The 25,887-nt window shown below is 42.0% G+C and overlaps 1 protein-coding gene across 3 annotated transcripts in view; it reads right to left on the reverse strand.

Annotated features, from left to right (window-relative positions):
- Positions 1-25,887, reverse strand: part of AGO2 (argonaute RISC catalytic component 2) — a 67,595-nt gene that overhangs the window by 30,062 nt on the left and 11,646 nt on the right. Inside the window, exons 2-10 of one of the 3 annotated variants that reach the window (XM_051612470.1) lie at positions 17,121-17,316; positions 13,142-13,262; positions 5,779-5,960; positions 4,396-4,532; positions 3,651-3,785; positions 2,718-2,805; positions 1,117-1,264; positions 500-619; positions 26-148 (exon numbers count right to left, since the gene is read on the reverse strand). In XM_051612470.1, coding sequence (XP_051468430.1) covers positions 26-148; positions 500-619; positions 1,117-1,264; positions 2,718-2,805; positions 3,651-3,785; positions 4,396-4,532; positions 5,779-5,960; positions 13,142-13,262; positions 17,121-17,316 — 1,250 coding nt within the window. Of the gene's footprint in view, positions 1-25; positions 149-499; positions 620-1,116; positions 1,265-2,717; positions 2,806-3,650; positions 3,786-4,395; positions 4,533-5,453; positions 5,465-5,778; positions 5,961-13,141; positions 13,263-17,120; positions 17,317-25,887 lie in introns of those variants that run through there. The other 2 variants (XM_051612471.1, XM_051612472.1) reach the window with 2 other exon arrangements.

Below are 25,887 nucleotides of genomic sequence, written 5' to 3' on the forward strand. Positions count from 1 at the left end.
ACTGCACAGTATCTGTCCAACATACCCTGCCCCCGTAGAGGATGGAAGGAGGCTGCAGGACTCTACCAGTCACATCTGTCATTTCATCCTTGACCATTATTCCAAATTCACGGACGTAAGGGTCAGTATTAAAACTTGCGCTCCGCATCTGAAACAGAAAGGAATTAAGTTGTTCTTGCAGGAAAAGAAGTTATTTTTATGAGTTCTTTCCTGAGTAACCTGTATTTGGGGCACGTATCCCTTCATATACAGGTGGTGACAAACGTTCAAAGCCTCTGTTAATTCCACTTGGACACACAGAGGGCTCAAAATTTGCAACAAAGCACCAGAAAAAACCCACTTGAAAACCTTTTGTGAGAACGTGTTTCTGATTAATGGAGAAAGGCTTATAAAAACAAAATAACCTGTGTGTACTGCACACATTATTCAGTACCTGCTAATATTAAGAGCAGAATGAATTCCATTACTGCACCTCACTCAGCTTTGACAGAACACTCACCAACTTGCTAATCTCCTCCTGACGATCCGGTGCTGATCTGGCAGTTGCTCGAATCATAGTGGAAGTCTGATTGTCAGTGAGTTTCTTGATACATCTCTGCCCTGCCACTATGTTGCACACCTAAAATACACCCGCAAAAACCAACATTCACAAACACAATGCAACTGGTTTTCGGCTCAGTTTTCTTTTTTCCTTGCTGCACTACTAAAGTTGGCTACTGAAAAACCAGCGTCAACATTTCCAGCACTTAAAGGGTGACCCCCAAGAAGATGGAGACTCCCTATTTACAAGGAGTCACGTGGAGAAGACAAGGGGTCATAGGCACAAGTTCCAGTTGGACACGAGGTAAATTATTCCCCATGAGGACAGTCAAATATTGGAATAGCCTCCCAAGGGAAGTGGTGGATTCCCCCACATGGGACAGTTTTAAGTCTCAGCTTGACAGGGTGCTGAGCCACCTCATATAAACTGTAGTAGTACCTGGGAAGGTTGGACCAGATGATCCTTGAAGTCTCTTCCAACCTGGCATTCTATGATTCTGTGAACATCTGAGCCTTTCTTCCCCCTTCCTCCTTCCCCCATTCCCAGGAAACAGTATTATCTAAAAATGTACTTGCCTCAAGAGGAAGGTAAGTGTGTTTCTGCTCCTGTCCAACTTGTAAACATGGAAGGTGAGGATAACGTAAAACTAATTTGTGCCTGTCCTTAAAGTACTGAGCTACAGTGCATTCAACTGTTTGTCCATTCTCCTGCTGAAGTGGGAATCTGTTGGAAAGCAAATAGGAACGTAAGACATCACTTGATGCAGAATACTTCCCCACACTTGGTCAATACACTGCTTGGCACATTAAGCTGACTGGAGGTTAAACCCATCTTGCTGAAGTGATGCAACTGTACTTCTGTAATTAAGATTCCACCACTGTCACTAACATGTGTCTTTTAATAATACCACAGAAGGCTATTTCTTTAACATTTCTGATACCTGAAGCTATAAATTAAGTTTCATAAGAGCAGGTGCCTTAGAGACAAAGACTAAGGCTTTGGGGAGACCTTAGAGCACCTTCCCGTACGTGAAGGGGCTCCAGGAAAACTGGGGAGGGACTTTTCACCAGAGAGGGCAGTGACAGGACATGGGGTAACAGTTTTAAACTCAAAGAGGGGAGATTTAGGTTAGACATCAGGAAGAAACTCTTCACCATGAGGGTAGGAAGGCACTGGAACAGGTTGCCCAGGGAGGCTGTGGAAGCCCCATCCCTGGAGGTGTTCAAGGGTGGATGAGGCTTGTGCAGCCTGGTCTGGTGGGAGGTGTCCCTGCTCATAGCAGGGAGGTTGGAACCTGATGGTCTTTAAGGTCCCTTCCAACAATTCTATGGCTCTAATGTTTTACATGTGTTTGGGATATTTGCAGTACTAAACTTTGTGATATGTAGCAAATGTGCAGAAAACAGTAAGCCTACTCTGAGTCACAAAACCAATTATTGCTTCAGAAAGTAATTTCTCTCCTTTTGTATAAATATATTTCCATTTATGCACACATACTTGCATATACTTACACAAACATTGTCTTTTCATTCACACATCACAAAAAGAATGTAAAACAGAGCCCAAACCATTAAATATCAGAGTTGGATATTGATCAGTTATCTTTGTGTAAAAAGCTGGTATCAGTTTTGTTCTGTTTACTACTTTCTTAAAAATAGGCATAAGTGCCTCCATATTGAAGTGATCTGGTTAACTCTGTTTAGTGATTAAAAATAAACAATTTTTCCAGAGGAAAAACAGATTGGCAACAACCAAGATCAGAAAGCTGATCCCAACTGGAACTGCTTTTTTCCACATTAGCTCTGGAAAACATTACACTACCTATGGGGTGCCCTGTTCTTGCATGGTGAAGAAATCCATAAATGAGAAGTGAAAAAAAACAACCAACCAACAAACAAACAAAAAAACAACACAAAAAAACCACACACACAAAACACCAAAACCAAAAAACCCCACAGATTTAAAATAAAGCAATTGATTCAAATGCCATGACATTCCCTATAGAATAAAAATAGAACAAAAAGGACAGTAAAATTGGGAAAATACTTTCAGGTGTATTTTAACTACATTGACCAAAGAAAGTATCATTTTTCAAGACAACTTTTCCAAGGTCACTAAGGCAGGTAAGTACTCTTCCAGCCTGAGATTAAACATGAGATTAAGCAAAATACTTTACGTTTGGTGACTTGCTGGTCGTCTGGTGACATTGCACACTCTGTACTTTCTTTTCATTTGTCCACAGTGTGTTATCTCCACCTTTAGACCTAAAAAGTAGAAAACACATTATCACTGTTTCTTCAAAACCAAGGTGTCAGCCCCCTCAACTGCTCCCCAAGACCACTTGACCTGTGCAATAAAGCTGTCCACAATTTAGCATGTTCTCAGAGCACTAAAGAGTATCCCAGACAGAATTCCAAAAAACAATTTATAGTCTTAAAATTTTAAAAGCCAAAGTAAAACAAAAAATATTTGAGAAGAGACAAAGCCCCAAAAGCTTACAGACAAAGCTGAAGGCATTCTGTGAATTCCAATTCTGCACCTCTAAGGAAGCCCAGGATGGTGGAAGGACAAAAAGGACATGCAACCTCCTTGAAACAAAAAGCCTGTTTATACTTTATGTCTAAACATATGGTGTCTATGAGATCTCCAACTATTGCAACCAACCCTGAACTAATAAATCAGGGGGTGGAGGGGGTGGGGAAATACCCATACAGCCCCTAGGAGCCCACAGGAATGAGGCCACGGGGTTTTATTCTTTGGGAAGAAAAACACCTTCTGCAAAGAAGCCCTTTGGCACAAAAGATAAGCCCACCTGAAAGCCAGCAACTTCTGGAAGAATAAATTATCCACCCCAAACCAGGACAACACAGCTACCCACAAAGAAAAAAGGACAAGCAGATTGACACATAAAATTGATCAGTAGGCTTCTGAAAGTCTTGACATATATTTAATTAATAAAATTATTCTTGTTTCTTCATTTTGCTCTCCAGAAGTGCATGCACTGCTCGTTGTGACAATCCAAAGCAACTGCTACAGCAAAATTTTTGATGTGTAGTGGTAACACATCATCAGGCAGAATAAAGCAGTTTTAATGTAATTTAATTATTACCTTTAATTTCTTTGGTAAACTTTACCCTTTGGGAATCTGTCAGAGGTTTTTGTTGTTCTTCAATACTTTTGAAGTCCAAAACTTCACATACAAACTCAATAACTGGCTGTGCTTTGTAAAACGCGGTTGCAGATACTGTGAACACAACATTAATGATGTCTTACAACAACAGAATCACAGAATCATCAAAGGTTGGAAAAAGACCTTCGAGATCGTCAAGACCAACCATCCACCCTACACCCCTGTGACCACTAAACCATCTCCTGAAACACCATGTCCACCCATTTTTTAACAGGGTTAGTGGCTCCACCACCTCCCTGGGCAGCCTGTTCCAATGCCTCACCACTGTTTCTGGGAAGACATTTTTCCTAATACCCAATCTGAACCTCCCCTGGAGCAGCTTGACCCCATTTCCTCTTGTCCTATCACTGGTCACCAGGGAGAAGAGCCCAACACCCACCTCACTACAACCTCCTCTTCTCCAGGCTGAACAGCCCCAGCTCCCTCAGCCTCTCCTCATAAGACCTGTTCTCCAGACCCCTCACCAGCCCAGTTGCCCTTCTCTGCACCAGCACCTCGATGTCCCTCCTATCCTGCAGTGCCCCAAACTGCACCCAGGGCTCGAGGTGCAGCCTCACCAAGGATACAATACAGAGAAAATGTTTAAGAAATCCAAGAATCGTAACTATTGTTTTTTGCCTTTCCACTGAAAGAAGGAACAAGAAATCATTTTTATAGGACCTACCATCAATATTTAACATCATTTTCCATAATGAAGGTCTGACTGATTGATGGAAGCCAAACCAAACTTCTCTGCCACCACCCAACGGATTTGAGCACCCTTCTGAGGCTGTAAAAAAAGATCTCCCCACAGGAGTATATCTGCAGTAAAGAAAATAAATTCAGTTCACAAAATTACAAGCAAAAAAAATTAATATTTGCAATAAAGCCATAACTAATGCAAATGCCTGTTCAGAAAAGCACAGAAATGTCAGTGTTTCAAACCATCAGTAATTAGAGGGTTCTGTGAGGACTAGGGTTATACCTCTCAAAATCCAGCTGGTTACAGTAAGAAACTGCTGCTACTCATGTTTGTACTATATATAAAAAATACAGCTACTCTTCAGTAAGAAAATCATCCAACATCTCTGCTTCTAAAACAACAATGTAATCATCTCTCCCCACACTTTGCATAGTTTCCTCTGAAATCCATGGAAAATCTGAGTGTGTGAACGACAGATCATCCTGGTCATCTGGCACTGCATGTTTAATATCAAACTAATAAAAAAACAGTGTTAATATGTTTCTCTGAACAAAGATGTGTGACTAACGAGTCTGGGCTGTTTTCTGTGTTGCAAAACCTGACTGAGGTGTTTGGTGGTTTTTTCCTTAATGTGAGGATACAGCCAACGTAATATAAAGATATTTAAGGTTACTTACATAAATTTAACTCATATTCCCTTTTTAGCCCTTCAAAATTGGATGTTCAGCCCCTCTAAGCTGAGTTCTTTACTTTCCAATTGGACATATTTGAACAGTGGCCCTAAGTGACTTGCTTCAAGGCAGCAGAATTAAATCCAGTATCTCCTGGATTTGACTGCAAATGCTGTAGATCCCATTTGGTTGGGGAAAAAGAACAAACCATTTTCAAGTCTTTTCTGTAAAAATAGCTATACTGGGTGACATTTATGTCCTCCTAGCACAGTATCCTTTATACAAAACTGGCAATAAGCTTCTGCCCAAGGACAGACACACAGGACCAAGGGAACAAGGTTTAAAAACCACTCTTAGGTGTCTACCAACCTCCAACTACTTTCCACGCAGGGAGGGCTTCCTTCTCTGAGGCCTACAGAGAAACAGGGTACAAGCAAGATGGCAAAGCACCCCTGACCTCAGAGCACACAAACATGGAGCAAGTCTGAACACCAGTGGGAAAGGGATTTGTGTCCAGGCTGGAGGCTACTAATTCCATCAGATGAACAGAAGGGCACCACATTGCCTCTTGCCTGAGCATGCCATCTGCTAGACAGCCATTATTTGGTTGAGCTATGAAAGCACATCCTACCCAAAAAGCCACTGAAGCAATTCAAATAACAATGCAACCTCCTAAACAAGGTCTTCCCCTCACCTCATGGAAGGCAAGTGTCTCATCACTACATCCAGTGCCTGGATGGTTTCAAACGGGACACTTGGCAGCCGACCAGAAAGAGCATCATGTAAAGCCTGCAAACTCACACAGGACATCCACTTTATAGCCACCTTAAATATTCTGTCCTTTCCTTCTCCTGGCAGCGTGACCTCCAGCTCCACCTGCAACAATGCCAAACAACAAACCAAGATGATTCTTTCCATTTAAAGGGGGAAATGGAAGGGGCTCTTGGAGGGGACGATGGATTCCTCTGAACAGCGCTACAAAGCATGGGAGGAGACAAAAAGCAGTGATGAAGAAAAAACATACATTAGGCACAGCCTCTTTTCACAGCTAGATCTTTCCAAAGGTGCACTTCAAAAAGCTGGCGTGCTTCCCAGCTGGCATCTACCTCCCTCTTTGAGGCAACATGGCAATTTGGAAGTGTTTGTGTATCAACAGGGAGGTCTCCATGAAGATCCCATAACCTGATTCCAGGTACCTAACCCAACACATCACCACTCACGTCAGCTCCTGCGTGCCTAAAATAAAACATGGTCTGTCACTACCTGCCAAGATTCAGGAATTTCAAGCACTCACTCTCTAGAGCACCAGAGGGCTTTGTATACTGCAACTGTAGACATATTTCAAATAAGAGAGAATAAGAGCCACAAGAAGCTTTCAAAGCGGAAAACAAACAAAAACAAACAAGCAACAAGAACACAACAACAAACACCACCCTCTCAACCCAGCAATCCCCCACAAAACTCATCAGCCCAATACACTCTTATTTTCAAATGCCAAAGAAAAGAATAAACAATGACCCCCAGGTACCAGTGATGCTATCAGGCAGGAAATAGGGGCACTCCTTCAACATGTTATGTCCTACTCTGAATTCTTTGTCTAAAAAACACTGGCAAACTACATTATGAGCTCCTATAGAGGGTCTAGAGGAGGCCATGAAGATGATCCAAGGGCTGGAGCAGCTCTGCTATAGAGACAGGCTGAGAGAGTTGGGGTGTTCAGCCTGGAGAAGAAAAGGCTCCAGGGAGACCTTAGAGCACCTGAGCACCTTCCAGTGGCTGAAAGGGCTCCAGGAAAGCTGGGGAGGGGCTTTTTACACGGGCTTGTAGTGAGAAAACAAGGGGGAATGGATTAAAACTGGAAGAGGGGAGATTTAGATTAGACATTAGAAGAAAATTCTTCACTGTGAGGGTGGTGAGACCCTGGCCCAGGTTGCCCAGAGAAACTGTGGCTGCCCCATCCCTGGAAGTGTTGAAGGGCAGGTTGGATGGGGCTTGGAGCAGCCTGGAATGGTGGGAGGTGTCCCTGCCCATGCAGGGGTGTTGGAACTGGATGGTCTTGAAGGTGTCTTCCAACCCAAACCATTCTAGGATTCTATGATTATGGTAAATTACTTCTGTTGACTACTTTTCATTACTTACAATGCTGATTTCTCCTCTATTAAAACAAAGAGAGTCTGAGCACAGAAGTTCTTAAACTAAAATTAAGGCTTGTCTGAAATGATTAGCTGTTCTGGGAGCAACTACAAGAAATAACAAGATCAGAGTTTCCTTTCTGCTGGATATAAACAAAAACATTGCATTTTCCTGTCCTAAGGAGTTAACAATTTAAATATAAAAGGCATCCACTTAACAGACAAACTGTAATTAGTGGGCTAACAAAAGAATACATGGGTAAGGGCAAGTTAATATATGCAATCATCTGTTCTTCTGTGACAAGTTAGCTGCTTCAGTCCAAAATAGGAAGGAGAGATAAACCCACAAATTATATATCCTCCTGTAAGCAAAAAAAAAACCAAGTTGACAACTTTTAGTAGGCAGCCAAAAGTGACATTATAGCCACATTTCTCCTCTAGCACAAACATTGTTCATCAGAAGAGTTAAGAAGAGAGGAAGGAGCCATTTGGCCATGGGAGAACAGTGGGAACTGGAGTCTCTAGCTGTGGGGTTGTTAGTCTGAATCTGGCCAGAAGGGTAGTTCTGCTGCAAAGCTGTGCAAATAAACGTGCAGCTTTTCAGCTGACACAGGTTGGAAGCTGCCTATGAAGCCTTTTTTTTCCACAATGCCATCAAAAGGTCCTCAACTTACACCTCATTTACTATGGATGGAAGATGTCTCTCACACCTGAACTGTATTTTCCTTTCAAATTCTCCTCCAAATCAAATTTTGTAATTTCTGTTTTTCCCAATATTGTTAATATACAACTCAGCTGATAATTAACAACTTTGGTACCCTCAATCTAAAAAAATATTTCCTTTTCTTTTTTTCCCCTATTGATTTCAATTTTCTAAGCTCCTTCACCATGATGAAATGGAAAAAAGATGAAGAATGGGACTATTTGTGTTGCAGTATCTGTGTCCCTGGTAGAAATAAAAGGCCCAGAGCTGAAGAATTTTTAATCCAATTGCTCGACTCCAAATATGTATGAAATTCATCATGGCTGTGACAGTGAATTCACATCACTGAATCTGACCCCAACAGCTTCTGCTGCTGGGTCTGACCCCACTTCCAAACAGCTGAATTACAGTCACTGCTCAAATAAGTAAAGTTTAAATCCCAACATTCCAGGTTTTCTTCCTTTAATATCTCACCTGAATTAGATTCTACTGAAGAATCATAGAACTATTTAGGTTGGAAAAGACCCTTGGGATCACCGAGTCCAACCATCATCCCTGCTCTACAAAGTTCTCCCCTCAACCATCTCCACCAACACCACATCCAAACCACCCTTCAACACATCCAGGGATGGTGACTCCACCACCTCCCTGGGCAGCCTGTTCCAGTCTCTAACCACTCTTTCTGTGAAAAAATGTTTCCTAATGTCCAGTCTAAACCTGCCCTGGTGCAGCTTGAAGCCCTTCCCTCTTGTTCTGTCGCTAATTACCTGTGAGAAGAGACCAGCACCAACCTCTCTACAATGACCTTTCAGGTAGTTGCAGAGACTGATGAGGTCTCCCCTCAGCCTCCTCTTCCTCAAACTAAACCTTCCCAGCTCCTTCAAGTGTTCTTCACAAGATTGATTCTCCAGGCCTTTCACCAGCTTCGTTGCCCTCCTCTGTCCTCGCTCCAGCACCTCGAGATCTCTCTTGAATTGAGGTACCCAAAACTGGGCACAACACTCCAGGGGTGGCCTCACCAGTGCTGAGCACAGGGGGACAATCACCTTTCTACTTCTGCTGGTCACACTGTGTCTAATACAAGCTAGGATGCCACTGGCTTTCTTGGCCACCTGGGCACACTGCTGGCTCATGTTCAGCTGCTTGTCAATGGGAACACTCTGGTCTATGTTTAAAAAAAAAAGAAAAAAAAAGAAAAAAAAAAATAGGGCCAAAAAACGTGTCCAGAATCCACACCCACAAGATCACACGTAGCACTGCAAATTCAATTTTTTATGTCTCAGTAATATTTTCTTTATCTCACTCTAGGTTTTTAACAGCAAATGAACACGCTCATGTTTGACAGAATAAGCAAAACATGAAAAAATTCAAGACAAAGTAATTTTAAATGACTTTATTGTTAGGAATAAACTCTAAAGCCAAATTCCACATTGGATCACTACAGTGTCACCAGGTGCAATCTATCCCCAAATAAAAATTTACAACCTCAGCCACTAACCTGCTGTCTGCTAGAACCGTTGCTCAATTGCAACACAATTGAAGTAATTTTGCAGCTAAAGGAACTAAATGGAAGAGATGTTACTTTAAGGATATGAAAAATTCATGCTGTAGAAAAACACTGAAAGCTGTTCTTAAAAATAATAGGCCTTGCAGCTGATGAAGTCTGATGGACTCATACAAATCACCTTTATTACTGTTTAAAAATAATAAAAATTAAACCTGATCATGTGTTTCTGGGGAGCTCTTAGTATTCCTTCTTCTCTATAAAGTCTATGCATCACTACATGATTATTTTACCCTATTTTCAGCACTCAATGTACCTTTTCTCTATTAATCCAAGAGCTTTTCCTCCCCAGGCACTCGGAGCAAATCAGCTGGAGTTTCCAATCAAATATTTGGGTACCTACCTCCTATGGACTTGTTTGGAAATCTCAAGCTATGGGCTTGGAGAGGTCTGTTTCTACCATGAACAGAGTCCTCAGCAGTATTTCAAATCAACAAAGTGAAGAGGAGAAAGGTTGTAGCCATAGGCAGGATTAACACTTTCACAGAACCATAGAATGCCAGGTTGGAAGGGACCTCAAGGATCATCTGGTCCAACTTTTCTAGGTACTACTATAGTGCATATGAGATGGCTCAGCACCCTGTCAAGCTGAGACTTAAAACCTTTTCTTCTGAGAAAGGGAACAGCAACAGGGTTTCTGTGTCAAACCACAGCTCAATTCACTCGTAATTACTGGTTTTCTAACTAAAGACTTCTTAAGATCTATGTTAAGATTTATCAGTTGTTCTTGAATCCTGCTAGATAAGAAAACTTTCAAGTTCAGTTAAAATTTAACTCTAGCTTTTAACCACAGAAGAACACTTTAGCAAAATATGTAAGTACCACAGCAGCTGAGTACAAAGCCACAGTCAGAGGTGACCTGGGCTTGCTGTTAGAATCTAGGAGGAAAGAGGAGACTATTATTATCTTTATGTCTTGACAGACAGTGTCCTATACACTTGTTTCATCTCAATGTGTAAGAGTAAAAAATACAAAAACATTCTGTTATTATTTATATATCCCATATTTGTTCTAAAAGGGTTAAAGAATTGAAGGAATTAAAGAGTGAAAATAAGGTATGATGATAAAAGAAGGAACGAAAATAGGCATGATAAACATGAAAGCCAAGCAGAAAAGGTTAAGAGTATATATATAACAGAAAAAGCTGTAAAAAAAGCAGAGTTGCTAAGAAGGGACAAAAAAAAAAGCAACCCCAGAATAACAAGCACCAACCAGAGATGAGGACAGAGTGCATTAAATTAAACAGCAACAGGAGGGGAAGAAACTTTTGACAATTTCGTGTCAGCCTTCAGTTTAGCATCCATTCCTGATGCACACTACAACTAAATTGAGGCCTTCTGTCACTTAGAGTAAGCATCATCTATTAATCATTCCACGTTCTTGAGTTTTTTCAATATATTCCCAAATGTAATCAGATGTGCAGTAATCTTGCTACATTTGTTATGTATAGAACAGCCAAAAAACTGGCAAAGAAACCTTATCTAATTATGCTGGAGGAAAGTTCTAATACCTACATGCTTTATACTGGTTTAAACCATGCTTAAATCAATTTAGCATCATGTAAAAATTTCCTTCATTTCGCTAAACTTCCCCACATCCGATATAAACCAGTTCAAGATTTATCTCTGTTAGCTCCTTCCTTCAGTGAAATAACATTAATTCAAGTATGGCCAAAAAAGCCCCCCAAAGTCCAATTGTAATGAGTTTATTAAAAGTGAGCCACGGACGAAACTACCAGAACCATTTTGTGCTAACCTCCACTAAAAACACTCTCCTCAGTCACCCCTTTTTTCAAAAGATCATCACTCCAGCTAGATAATTCTGTCCCACCTGAAGTGGTTACCAAAATCATTAAGGTCAGCCCTTTCCCAAGTGTAGGTGGACATGAAGGAACTGGATCCTCAAAAACACTTCCTGCTGACACACTGTCACTAGACCTAATTTTTATCATGTATGATTTAGCATATGTGAGTTTTAATACCCAAAGCATCAAGAATCAAGCCCTATTCGATCAGCAGGCATTCAGACACAGGAGGAACAGGACAGAGAGGTCATCGCATCCAGCTCCCAACCAGAGTAGGGTCAACTTGGGTCTCAAAGTCTTGACAGATCTGAGGATTAATATGATCCCAGTTTACTTATCCTCTGTAGATAAACCATTTATCATTTACTTTACTTATAAATGTAGAGCTTCATACTTCTCATAAAATACATTGTCAGCCATCCCTAACTTGGAAAGCACAGTTACAAGAGAACTCTTTTTGCATGCAGAGGACTTGTGTAAACCCCTAGGAGACACTCATCAAGTATCATTCCACCTGTAGCAAATACTTTGTAATCTTGCCTCTCAGATCCGTAGGAACTGGAATACTAAATGTGAAAGTGGAAAAGAAAACCAAACAACTTTAATACTTTTCAATGATTCTTTCACAGTCTTTCTAGACACTAGCTGATCGCTTCATGAAAAATAAGTAAGACTGGAGTAGAGACTAACCTTTACTGCATGATACTTACTTCAATACATTTGGGGGAAACAAAAATGACACGAGATTAAGAGTTTGATTGAGGTAGAACTATATGTCAAGCACTGCACAGGCAGGATGAAGACAGCAAAGGACAGCATGACCCGTTCTGTGGCACACTGCTACTCAGTTTAGGAAGACCTAAGCTCCATTTCCAGTTTCATCATGTAAGCACGTTTTCCACATTTCCCTTTCCCCCTTACATTTTACTCTTCTTTTGTTAGGTTTTCATATATTCTAGGAGATTGGACAGCCTTGCTCTCTAAGTGTGCAAGCCTCACTTTACACCCACAGCAGAAGACTTTAATGGCCTCTGGGAATTGCCACAGCATAAGTGAGTGACGAGAATGTATCACCAGTGCTCATCACCTAAATAAAAAAGGCCACAGAACATTCAATCTGATACTAGCCCACAGAAGCACAGGCTGAATTATTTTACAGGGTCTGTGTGTTAGCATGTTCTAACAGTCCCTTCTGCTTCATCAGTGATCAACAGATAGATGTGGGTACCCTTTGCAGATAAAACTGGAGTTTCCAAAAAGGTCACCACCCCACATGGAGAACTGACAATCAGAGCATGCAAGTCCTCTTCAGCTGCCCCAGGGCTAAGCTACCAGGTCTTACTTAACCTGTACAGTTCAAATTAATATGGCTCTCTCATTGTAAAGAATTAGAGGTTCCACACCATCAACAGAAGGATGAAAGGAGGAGAAGGGGATAGTGAGAATCAGCTTACAGTGGGCTCAGATGAGATTAACCAGCTGACACAACAGCTTGCTGCTGCCCAGAGGTGTGCTTCTGCTCCCCTCTCCCAAACTCAACTATGCTTTCACTTTCTCCCTAGTGCCAGTGTGCAACTTGTCCACTGCCTGGGGCAGCTGATCCAGCTTACCAAAGCAGAAGAGACCACAAAAGTGGGGAGAAAGAGAGGAAGGAAAGAAGGGAGATGGAAAGAGGAGTGACCACTTCCATGGCAACAAGCTCACACTTCTCTCTTGGCAAACCACACCCTAAGCAGAACAGCAATAGGAGACATCTATCCAGAAATATAAAGCCAGTTCCTATCTGCTACGAGAAAGGCTCTGCAAACATGACATTAAAATCTCCATTCAGAAGCTTTTCTATTCAAAACTTACTTTATCTCTCCCAATGGGAAGTGGCATAGCTGTGTAAAGGTTTTTTCTTCCATCAAACACCGGTTTGCGATCCCCAAAAATCTGGGTTTTAAAGTGCTGAACCATATGCTCCACTATTTCTCTGAAAATACAAAGAGATTACGTTAATTCCACCTTTTACCTTCGACATGAAGTAGCAAATGAACACTAGTATTTATGAACATAGTTATGAATATAGAGGCAGTAGGTAAATGAAAGGTTTGTCCACTGTCAGGTATTAAAGGCAAGATTTGTTTAACTGTTCTAAAGTAAACCAAACTTTTGACAGACTAAACTGTTTTCTTAAAGGAGCTTTTTAAAACTTTTTCACATTGAAACTTTCCTTCCTCTTTTCTGTGTTCTGCTAAAAGTGGTAAAGTGAAAGCTCATGCTCTCTGAAGCCTAAAACAAGAGATGCTTGGTATTCTCCTGGGGCTTCTGCTCCCCTGCCCCTTCTGCAGAGGATCATAAACTAAAAGCTCAGAAGACTAAGAAGCTTTCAAAAAAATCCTTATCCAAGCTTACAGCCTTAGTGTAAAGACAACAGTTCTGATATGCACACTTTTTGCATCGCACTGAGTAAGATTACTTTTAAATGTGATTTCTTCATTCCAGAAAAGACTGAAGACTGGTTTAATTGACAATTTATTTGCTTTGTGACAAGGCTTTCAGATGTGGTGTGACCTTTGAAAAAAAATCTGCCTGACCTCCTGAAAAGTAGGAATAAAACTTGACCCAGTAATTTCTGCTTCAGGTCTGCAATGTCTGACTGAACAAGGACACAATTTGGAGGGTGGGAGGAAGAAGGTGTTTTTCCACCTTGTGTTAAAGATTTAGCAATGGAAAACCCATTTTTCTACTGAGCAAGTTCTTCCGACTGTGAACTACTTTATATAGAAATGAACACTTCTGCTTAATTAAGGTTTTCAAGCTTCGAAACACATTTAGCAATGGTGCTTCTCAGCTGTGACTGGAAACATCTTAATGAAAAGTAAGTGATTTTCTCCATGTGACATTAAAGGAAGACTTATTTACCAATTCACTAACTCCAGCCCTTTGGGACTACCATTCTACAGAAATCATGCAGGCACACCAAGAACTCAGGGCCAGTCACTGCAAGCAGAGCTCATCCTGAACCTTGTACAAGTCGTGGTTGTCCTCATGGATTAACCTGAGGGCCTCCAGGGTTCATAACCAAACTCCCATTGCCCACTCTTCCTATGATGGAATCATAGAATGTGGGGGGTTGGAAGGGACCTTTGAAGGTCACCCAGTCCAGCCCCCCTTGCAGTGCACAGGGACCTTTTTAACTAGATCAGGTCGCTCAGAGCCTGGTCAAGCCTGACCTTGAATGTCTCCAGGGATGGGGCCTCCACCATCTCTGGGCAACCTGTTCCAGTGCTTCACCACCCTCGTAGTAAAGATCTTCTTCCTAATGTCTAATCTAAATCTCCTCTGCTCTAGTTCAAGACTGTTGCCCTCATCTTATCACTAGAAGGAAGCCCTTGTAAACAGTCCCTCCCAGCTTTCCTGCAGGCCCCCGTCATGTACTGGAAAGCTGCGATGAGGATTCCCTAGAGGGGAGATCCTGGGATTTCTGTGGCACGTGAAGAATTATAGCCAGACTGTAGTTAATTGGCACAGCAGCACGTTGTCTCAGCTGTCTGTTTTCCAGTCCTGCTCCAGTTCACATCTCATCAGTGTGGAAGCTGTCTGTACATGGAACACATCCCTGCAGTGGGTCTGCAGGGTCCCAGTCCAAGCCACAGGAACACCCAGAATAAAACTGAAGAACAAAGCTGGGACAGATGAGGGAGTAGCCTGAATTAAAATAAAATCTCCCTCTAGCCTTTCTAGAGGCTACGATATATAAAGTAACGATAGAAACTATTTACGACGAATATGTATCTGAATTACATAATCTAAATGCTAGAAACTTGTAAGCCAGCTGACAAAAACTACCATTTAGAATTGGACAACGTGCACCCTGCATAACTCTAGATACATACACACATATCCACACAGCAATACAGGTATTTGCACACATGTGCACAGATACAGGGGCAGATGTAGGACTGAAAGGTCACGGCTCACAAAATCCCAGGTGCAGGTGAGTAGTGCATCTACAGGGGAATCTAAGCAGGAATAACCACTCAAACAAAATAAAATACACTTCATTAAATGAATAAAATTTCTATTCTTCCCACACTGCACTAAGAGACATACACTAGCACTGTCAAATGCATTTATGACATCCTTATTTACTGCAAAAGGCATTTAATCCATGTGGATTTTCACTTGCTCTTGTTACCACAACAGAGGGAGTGACTAACCTGACAAAACAGAGCAAGTCAGAAGCTGCCAGCGGAGAAAGAACTTGTTACTGAATATAATCTGCCTTTTCAGTGAGATAAATAAATAAATAAATAAATAAATAAATATGCTCTCTGCCATTGATGAACAAGCACCCACAGGCTGGGCCATAGCAGGGGTGATCACAGCACCACAACACAAGTAAGAGCTGTGCAGCATCAGCTCCCAGGGGAGCTGCAGAGGCCCAGCCACCTGCACCAGTCAGCAACATTCCAGCTGTCATGGTTGGAGTTGGTGGCAAGGATACCAGTTAATGAAAGCAAAGCTCTCACAGCTCCCAGTCTGGAAAAAGTGACTGAGGACAATTCTTCTCAGCTCTGCAAGGCAGTACAAGGACTGCAGAGAAACCAGGAGGGTTGCCCTTGGGCAAGGACAGAGTTCAGCTTAATACACTGACATCAGTGTTTGCTTTTAAAATTGAATTCACTTCTTCATTAGAATTATAGAATGCCAGGTTGGATGGGACCTCAAGGATCATCTGGTCCAACCTTACTAGGTAGGAACACAGTGCAGATGAGATGGCCCAGCATCTAGCTTAAAAATTACATTTATAGTAGACCAGCATAAGAAAAAAAACAACAGGACAACAAAGTGCAGGGATGTTGTTTTATGAAAATGTTATCGTTACTGCCTTGTTAGTACAACAATGGATAATGCACTCTACTTTATTAATGCACCTTTAAGAAAACTTTGGCTTTTGGGTGGCTTTCTTGACTCCATGCTTTGCTCATGACTGCACATTCCACCCATGGGACCGTTTTTAATAAGGAAAGGTTTTGCTCTTGAATATATAAACATGCCATTCCGAACCTCTACTGTCAAGATGTAGGTAGTTATGATGAAGACATTTGTGGTTTCTAGTTAGTGCCAAGTTTTGTTCTCAAGTTTCACTTCTGGCAACACTTCTCTCTTCCAAGTCAATGAGGTTGCCACACTGTGACTAATAGGACACACATGCAAAATGCAAGACGTAATTGCTTGTTGCCTTGGCCAACTGATCCATGTTTTCACCTTGCTATCTGTTTCAGGAGCATATCTTTCCCTTATATAGAATCTACTGATGAAGGATAATTTCTTACCTAATTTAGTCCCTCCACAATCCTCTTGCAGCAGCATAAAACATTGGGTTTTGCCTCCCCTTGTCAGCAGGGGAAGGTGGGAAAACAAGTTGGTAACACCACCACCTGCTAATGGGACTTGTCAGCCAACTGCACTCCAATACTTAATCAAGAAATACTAAGAATCATATTTATCAAGTTGGCTTATACCAACCTAACTCCACTAGGGTTAATACAGTTTTTCCACCTGTCACCAGTGGTTTTGATCAGCAGCATCTTAAGATGCTGATAAGTTCATTCAAAATAAGGGATGATTAGCACTGAAATTTTGGATTGGTGCAGAAAGACTTGGATGGAGAAAAAAAAAATGCCTGTTGATGGATATGCAAAGTTGGAAGCCACCAGTACAAACCATGCCTAGAAACAGACACATCCTCTGAGTCATCACTGAAGACTGGCACATGGCTCCAGAATTTTCAAGGGAAAAGAGGAACGTAAATAAACTGAGGAAAAGCGAAGCAGAGCATTACCTGTTAACTCTTCTAGGGCATTTTTCTGGCTTTATATCCAATTCGTAATGGTAGATATCTATTTTAGGAATGTCCATTTCAAAGAAGTTGGCCTGCAGTTTGATTGTTCTCCCAGAAGTGCCAAAATCTGGTCGAGGAGGGGGTTTAAAGGCATATCCCTGTATTGGTGGTGGCAACGGTGGAGGAGGTGCAAGCACTGAAGAAAAGAGAAAGCACAAATTAGCTATCTGCTAGATCAGGCTGACATTTAAACAAATTTACAGGCTGTTTGACCAATGAAACACAACACATTTACACTGATAACTTTTTTAAAGCAATCTATAATTTGAAAAAACCCTGCTACCACGAGCCCATGAATTCTGACTCTCTTTGTCCCATGCTTTTTCACCATTTGTTGTAGTTTCTTGCTCTGATAACTGAAGAAAATCTTAAAATCAGTTGCATTTTACTGTAATACAGGTCAGCTGGATGGGAATTTGAGAGGCCAAGCAGGCACTGAGGGAAAGTGAGAACCAGATCTTCATTGCAGGGAAGAAGCTGTTTCAAAACAGATGCCAAAGCAAACTACCTGATCACACTTATTTGAGCAAACACCTATAAAATGAAGTTTCTGCCACTTAAACCACCTTTGTGGCCACATCTGGATGAGTTGCATGCATCTAAAGCAAATACAATGCATGTATTTCAGCTATAGATATTGTTGCCCTAATGACCACACCACACAGCTTGCCAAAGAGTGGCTGGAACGCAGCACAGGAGCCATCCTACACATTGCAGCTCTCTGGCAAACACTATGTAGGAGAATTAAACTATAACCCTCTGTTTCCTTTAAACACAAAAGAACTGAGTCTACTGCTGCTGCACTGCAATCGTGAGCTCAAACACCACAGATCAGACAAGGTGAAGCAGAAGCAGAATAGCTGCTTGTGGTTGTTTCAATCTAAGGAATTCCATTAAAAATCCACAGAGAAATGGTAAGGTACCAGCTTGAGTATTCAAAACTCCTGCAGCACATCAGTACTCAGGTTTTCTGGGGTCTAGAGCAATAAGAACTTGCAGCAGAATCTTCACATGTGAAATTACCCAGGCGGCTTCTTGTCCCTTACGTAAGAATCCAGGTGTGGTTTCCCAGGATTATCAAACTCAGTCCTCTGCTAGCACCAGAAACACCACACAACCCTTCTTTAGCAGATCAGTCACCACTTTCCCACTGCCACCTTCCCTGCTGGAAAGCTGTTCCAGAATTGTGATGCTCTGATGGGCAACGAAGCTCATGAAGGGTTTGGAGCACACGTCTTACAACGAGCAGCTGAGGAGCCAGGGGTGTTCAACCTGGAGAAAAGGAGGCTGAGGGGAGACCTTCTTGCTCTCTACAACTACCTGAAAGGAGGTTGGGGGATTAGGGGTGGGGACAGAGGTGGGGATTGTGCTGCTCAATGAAGTTACAAGTGACAGGACAAGAAGTAATGGCCTCAAGTTGCACCAGGGAAGGTTTAGATTGGATGTTTGGAAGAATTTCTTCACTGAAAAGGTTATCTGGCTTTGGAACAGGCTGCCTAGGGCAGTGGTGGAGTCACCATCCTTGGAGGTATTTAAGAGTTGTATGGAGTAGTACTCAGGAATATGGTTTAGTGAAGGCACTGTCAGCGTTAGGTTGATGGTTGGACTCAGTGATCTTTAAGGTCTTTTGCAACCAAGGTGATTCTGTGCAGAAGCCTTACACTTTTATTTATTGTCAGGTTATACTCTATGACCTTCAGATTAAGTACTCCTTACTGCAGTATTTTTAGATCTAAAACAAATGTTCCAAATTTAATTCTAGAAAGGCCACACTACTTCTGCTGGCCTCTCCTCAATCTCATCCCACCAGCCAATTTTCAAGCCAAAGCATTTTCAGCTTAACCTTTCCTGAATAAGTATTATTCTACACGAGGTCCCATCAGGGTCCAGTACAACCACACTAATGTGTTCACCACTCAACTGGAAATGCCAGGTTAATGAAACCAAAACCACCACAACCCCAGCTCCCTCAGCCTGTCCTTCTAGAAGAGGTGCTCCAGCCCTCTGATCATTTTCATGGCTCTTCTCTGGACTTTCTCCATGAGTTCCATGTCCTTCTTATGCTGTGGGCTCCAGAACTGGACACAGCACACCTACAGGACCTCTTATTTAAAAATTTTTCTGAAGGTGATTAACACACTCAGGTGGCCCCTGCAGCCACCAGATCCCCTTGCTTGCTGTGAAAAATTCAGAAAGTTTCTGTGTCACTAACTGGAAAGAACCCTACCTCGGGCTCCTGCTGGGCAAGAATGCTGACCAGGAGCCAAAAATGTGTCCTTGTGGCCAAGAAGACCAAGGCCATCCTGGGGTGCATTAAGAAGAATGGGGCCAGCAGGTCAAGGGAGGTTCTCCTGCCCCTCTGCTCTGCCCTGGTGAGGCCTCACTTGGAGCACTGTGTCCACTTCTGGGCTCCCCAGTTCAAGAAGGACAAGGAACTACTGGAGAGGGTACAACACAGGCCACTAGGATGATGAAGGGACTGGAGCATTGTCCATATGAGGAAAGGCTGAGAGAGCTGGGGCTGTTCAGCCCGGAGAAAAGGAGGCTGAAGGGGGATCTCATCAATGCTTATAAATATCTAAAGGGGTTGTCAGGAGGATGGGGTCAGACCCTTCTCAGTGATGTCCAGTGACAGGACAAGGGGCAGTGGTCACAAACTGGTTCACAGGAGGTTTAGCCTAAATATAAGAAAATACTTCCTTACTCTGAGGGTAACAGAGCACTGAAAGAAGCCGCCTAGGGAGGATGTGGAGACTCCATCCCTGGAGACATTCAAAACCCTCCTGGACATGATCAGCTCTGGCAGGGGGTCACAACTAGATGATCTCCAGAGGTCCCTTCCAATCCTGACCATTCTATGATTCTGTGATTCTAGATATGACAATTAGCAAAGCTGTTCATTGCTTTATCACTACAGCTGCAAAGTAACATAAAAAACACTCCCACATATATATTATACTTGCAATATGACCAAGGTTTCTATTATCCACTACCTAAACAGATCAGGAGGAGCCTCAGCAAGCATCTACCACTATTTCATCAGAATCTTGCTTACTGTCTTCTCCCAAAGAAATCTGCCTCCACCTATGATTTCAGCCACTCTGTTGCTTAATGCTTTACAGATCATCACTGCATTAAAGCACTTGCTCTCATTTACACCTTTTGTAACAGATCATTCCCATTTGAAAGCCACATCCTAGTCATTAACTTTATGCTACCATTTCTTTTGCTTTGCTCCATATGGTTCCCACAGCACCAACCACTCAAAAAATATTCCCACCTTCTGCCCAACTTCCTAGCATTTGGGTTTGAACATTTCCATTTCTTGCTATCCACAATCTGTATTATAGCTGCATTACCTATTGCCTTACCACTATTACCTGGTCAGCTGTTACTCATTAATGTCAAGGTTTTCCCTTCTCTTTCCTGTGTATTTTTATGCTTTCTAACATATCTCTATCTGCCACATCCCAATTCCCCCACTCATCCTTCTTCTGTGCCAGATTGGGTATGTCATGATTAGTGTTCAGAAATATGAAATAAAACCCCAAACTTACAAGTTTTGGAAGCAGAAAGACTAGCATCATGGAGGGGTGAATCCACTCACAAGTCACATATGCTGCGAAATTCAGTAATTTTGTAGTTAAATAATGCATCCTCCTCCCAATGAATTAAAATGGGATTGTTTACTACCTGTCACAGGTATGTAATGAAGCTCCATCTAAAGTGTTCAGGGATCAACTCAATCACATGTTGCTCAACATCAGAATTACATTCCTCCACTGGAGTTTGAGTGACAAACAGCAAACAGAAGTGAGGTTATTTATTGAGTTTTGAGAATAACATGAAACACTGGGAGAAGCACAGACTCCTGGGGAGAGATGTGACTGCAGGATTTTAAAACCTGTAAGTTTGATGAAGGAATACAAAAAAACTACAAAAACATGCTGCTCAAAAAGCAGAGCTATGACCAACCTGTATTTTAATTTTAAACTCTTATTTTTTTTCAAATTTGTATTTTTAATTTTTTTCTTTTTTTTACAATTCAATTAAAAATAAAAGCACACTATTTCTGGCTCAGCACCCTTAGCAAACTTATTTAGGGCAGGGTGTTGCTTCAAGGAGATAAGTACTGTTTATTAAACAGCAGCACTGGCCTGATAAGCAGTCAACCTATATTTTTGCCACATAAACCAGACAAATGTGTGTTAGCTGTAGGACTGAGGGCTGTGAAGTGAACTTCAAGGGGAAAAAAACTCAGTATTTCCAACTGCTGATCAGAGTTCACTACTGCCTCAAGTTAAGAATGCAAAAATCAAACTCTCTTGTGTCAAATGTACAACAGCAACCAGCTGTGAAGTATACAAAATAGTGAATTTGGTGCTGACAGAAAAGGATAGAGTTTTATTATTTGTTTCTATCAAAGAAAAAAATCCAAACAAACGACTTTCAATTTTAAAACACTGTTGCTACACTCAAAGTCATTCAGTTGCCACAACAGGAAGGACATGGAGCTGTTGGAGCAAGTCCAGAGCAGGGCCACAAAGATGATCAAAGGGCTGGAGCAGCTCTGCTCTGGAGACAGGCTGAGAGAGTTTTGCAGTGTGGTGAGGTGTTACAGAGGATACCCCTGGACAATGGAGCTTGAAGTGACACCCTGCCCAAGGAAACCTGCCCAAATCTATACCTCAACGCATGTTACTTGCTCCATTTCTGCTTTTCAGAGACTCCTTTACAAAGCAGATGATGATTTTAGAGAGACACTCTTTCAAAGTGTTGGAAAATCTACATACATAGCTGGATTTTACTTTTGACGTACCGTCAAGGGAAGAATGAATCAGAAAAAAGATGAAAACCTAATAAATTGCAGCCTCTGTGATAAGTATCAGAAGCTACTCATTCATTTGCCAGATGACAATATGAATGAGAATGTTTCACAGACTTGATATGATGACTGAGACCATCAAGAGCCCCATTTTAAAGGTGTGAAGGTAAGATGGGTATTGAACAATGAGGTGCCAGTATAATGTCTTTAGGCTTATTTTTCTCATGAAAAAACATACTTCCTATTACAATTCATCCAATTTACATAGACCAAATGTTCGTACTTATCATTCTTAAGAACTGTAATTTCTAAAATGAATTTAAAAGAAACCCAGAAGATGACAGACATTAGAAAAATAACATTTTTTGGCAGCTTTCTGAAATAAAATTAAATATCAAGCAATATTACACTGTCAAAAGAGAACAGGAGGCAAAAGGGGATGGTAAAGGAATTCTGCATCATGCCAGAAATGCTGCTTTAGTAGAAACAGAGTTTGGCAAATTGAGAACAGGACTGCAAATGCAGAGCTGTCTGCAGGCATGCTCCTGCTCCAGCACATCACTCTGGACCAAAACTAGAGAAAAAAGAGTGACTCAAGGAGACAGCTGGCCAAGACACTCCAGGTATATAAAAGGTGTGAAAAAGCCACAGTTGTGAATGAGCATGGCTCAGCTCGTCTACTCCAAAATCCACGTGATTGTGTAATGATGATTTATTTGATTTATAACCATCCCCCAGTCTCAGAGCATTCATTTCTTTTGTCCTTCGTTCTTCATCATTTTTTAAAGCTTAACTGCTGGTCTGCTCAGCACCCTGGGAGCTCTCACTGCCAGGCAGCACTAAACTTGCACGTTGGAAGTTTTTTTAGCATATGCAATTTTAATGTGCAGACAGAAGCCTAATGAGTTACTAAGTAAGAAGGGGCCAAACTAGTTGCATCGAAGGGCTTGTCGACACAGGAAATCATCTGAGCATAATTACACTAGTGCAATTATATCAGTAAGTTTCCTTGTGTGGCAAGTCTTAACCCATATTTAATAACCAGGTGATGTTTTCACAACTCCAAGCACGTTTTAGACTGAGCTACCACAACTTACATTTACCCACAGAAGTCTCTCCAAATCTGTTTTTCTAAAAACACAGTCTATAAGTGAAACTGAGGTGACAGAAGAAAGCTTCACTTCCTGTTAAGGTTTCTAATAGCAGGCAATAGGGCAGCTGTTGCACATCAACACTGTCGTGTTTTGATGTTTTCAGGCAGAGCTGCACAAAAACAGATGGACTTTTCAAAGTATTTTAGATACACTAATTACTCTTCAATAAAAAAAAAAATAATAAATGTGAAATTTTAATTCTATATGTAATTCAGCCCTCCTGCAGCACTTCATTTGACCTACCTTGCCTGCCAACCCCAGCCTTGCAGACAGCAGGGACCATACAACCATTGTGCACACTGGTGGTGAGGGGATGGTGAAGGGTCTGGAAGGGATGACTTAAGAGCAGCTGCTGAGGTCACTTGGATTATTCAGCTTGGAGAAGAGGAGGCTGAGGGGTGACCTCACCGCAGCCTGTGCCTTCCTCACCAGGGGAAGAGATGGGGCAGGTCCTGATCTCTTCCCTCCTGTGACCAATGACAGGACTCAGGGAAATGGCAGGAAGCTGAATCAGGGGAGGTTTAGGTTGGGTATCAGGACCAGGTTTTTTCCCCCAGAGGGTGGTTGAGCACTGGAACAAGCTCCCCAGGGCAGTGGTCACAGCACCAAGCCTGTCTGAGTTCCAGAAGCCTTTGGATGATGCTCTCAGGCACATGGTGTGATTCTTGGGGTGCCCTACACAGGGACAGGAGTTGGACTCGATGATCCTAATGGGTCCCTTCCAACTCAGCATTTTCTATGATTCTGTGATTGACTGATGCCTCCAGGTCAATTACTGGAGCATCGCTCCTTGGAAAAGAGGGGTTTAACAACTTGTCCTCAACTAGTTATGGGCTATTTCGTCTGCAGAACTGCAGAAAGCAAACGAAGACAAATATGTTCCTCATGATCAAGTTAAAAAGAACCAAGACTGGCAAAGGAACAGACATCTGCTTGGAAAGGCTTTCCCACAGCTTCTGTGGGAGCATCATTAGCATAGAATAACATAGGCTGGAAGGGACCAAGGTTGTCTTGTCCAGTCAAGTTTTGAACATCTTCAAGGGCAGTCTCCACAACATCTCTTACGACCCGTTCAGTGTTTGATCACCTCTGTGGTAAAATAAACTTGGCCTTACACTCAACTGGAATTTCCTGTGTTCCAGCTTCTGTCCATTGCCTCCTGCCCGGTCCTGGTGCACCTGCCCTAAATCTGGCTCCATCCTGTTTGCAGCTTCCCTGGAGGTAGCTGCAGACAGCCAGATCACCCTTTAGCCTTCTCTTCTTAAGGTTGAACAAACCGATTTTCTCAACCTCTCCAGCCCTGTCATGTGCTCCTTCTCCTAGCAACCCTGGAGGCCTGTCACTGGGCTTGCAAACAGGTAACGTCCCCTTTTGGAAGTGCAATTTGAAGTGGGAGAAAGGGAGGCCTGGAGAGGAGACATTCCATGGTGGAGAAAACAGGATTTCCACAAATAGTTATTCAAATTCCAGTAATAGAGGGAGTTCAGAAGGAATGTGGAAAAAATCCAAAACTAATACATAAAAACTCTGAGAAGATCCTGTCAAGTATTTTGTTTACATATATATGGCCAGAGCATGAAAAGGAATATGGGGAGTTCAGGCTTTTATTTTTAGGATCCAGTTGAAAACAAAACTTTGGGTTGTCTTCCAAGTTTTCTTGCAGTCTGGATTTTATAGAGAAGTTTAACTTTCACACTGGCTTTCTGTTAAGAGCCGTTAGAGAAAGATAGGAGAAAGGCTGCCAGTGTTTTCTGTGAGATAAGGAAAACTCAAAGCTGCAGCTCATAGCACCTTGATATTACGGAGAAGAGGAATCTATATGGGACCTGGACACGTGTCTCTGGTGCTCATTAAGTATATTTTAGAGTATAGAAACTAAAAGCTCTTCAGTCAAGCTGTAGCACTGCTGGATTAGATAGATGATGTACAACAAAAAAGTAACAGATTTATGTATTATCCCCAAGAATTCAACAAACCAGGAGGAAAGCACTGGAGGTGAGCAGAAGAGATTAAGTCATCAGATCTCCAGTTAAATCTAGTATCTGCTACAGCATTATCTTAGATACCAGCTACCAAAGGTTCTTTACTCAGGTGTGATTGCCAGAAGACTTAATGCAGTTTCCTGCTAATAGTGCATCCTCTAGAAAAAACAGTACTTAGGAGAGCCCACTAAATAACTTGACAAGCAACTGGAAGGGATGTACATAGGTAAGAGTGAAAGGGGAAAAAAATACCTCCTTACCTTTCTTATGCAAATAAAGCATATACAAGGCTACTTAGGACAACTCCTTTAACTGCTTGCTGAACTACAGCATGCAAAGAAGTCGGTGGACATATCAGAATCAACTTTTGAAGTTTGCTTGGTACCATTTGCTTGGTAAAAGTAAACAGGTAGCAGTGTTCATGATGCTTCACTCGTGGCTCGTTTTATTTGTCCAGAGCCACAATTCTGGTTTGAAACAGGCTGCAACTCTAGCTGCATGCACCTGTGCAGCACGTGTCAGCACACAGGTTTAGGCTCTCTTTTGCACCCAGCCATTGGGAACACTGGAGCTGCTCTGGATCTCCATTTCCTTTTATCGAAGCTTAAGCTCACTTACTCCTTGTTTACCCTTCCTATGTCTGAGGGCTGGATTTTTACCATCTTCATGCACCAGAGTGCCTTCCCTCTCTGAACATGTTCCTGCTAATCTTTCTCCTGTGCTCGCCATGAGTCTTCTCACCATGT

Source organism: Apus apus, chromosome 2 (assembly GCF_020740795.1).
Source record: "Apus apus isolate bApuApu2 chromosome 2, bApuApu2.pri.cur, whole genome shotgun sequence".
Lineage (NCBI taxonomy): Eukaryota > Metazoa > Chordata > Aves > Apodiformes > Apodidae > Apus > Apus apus.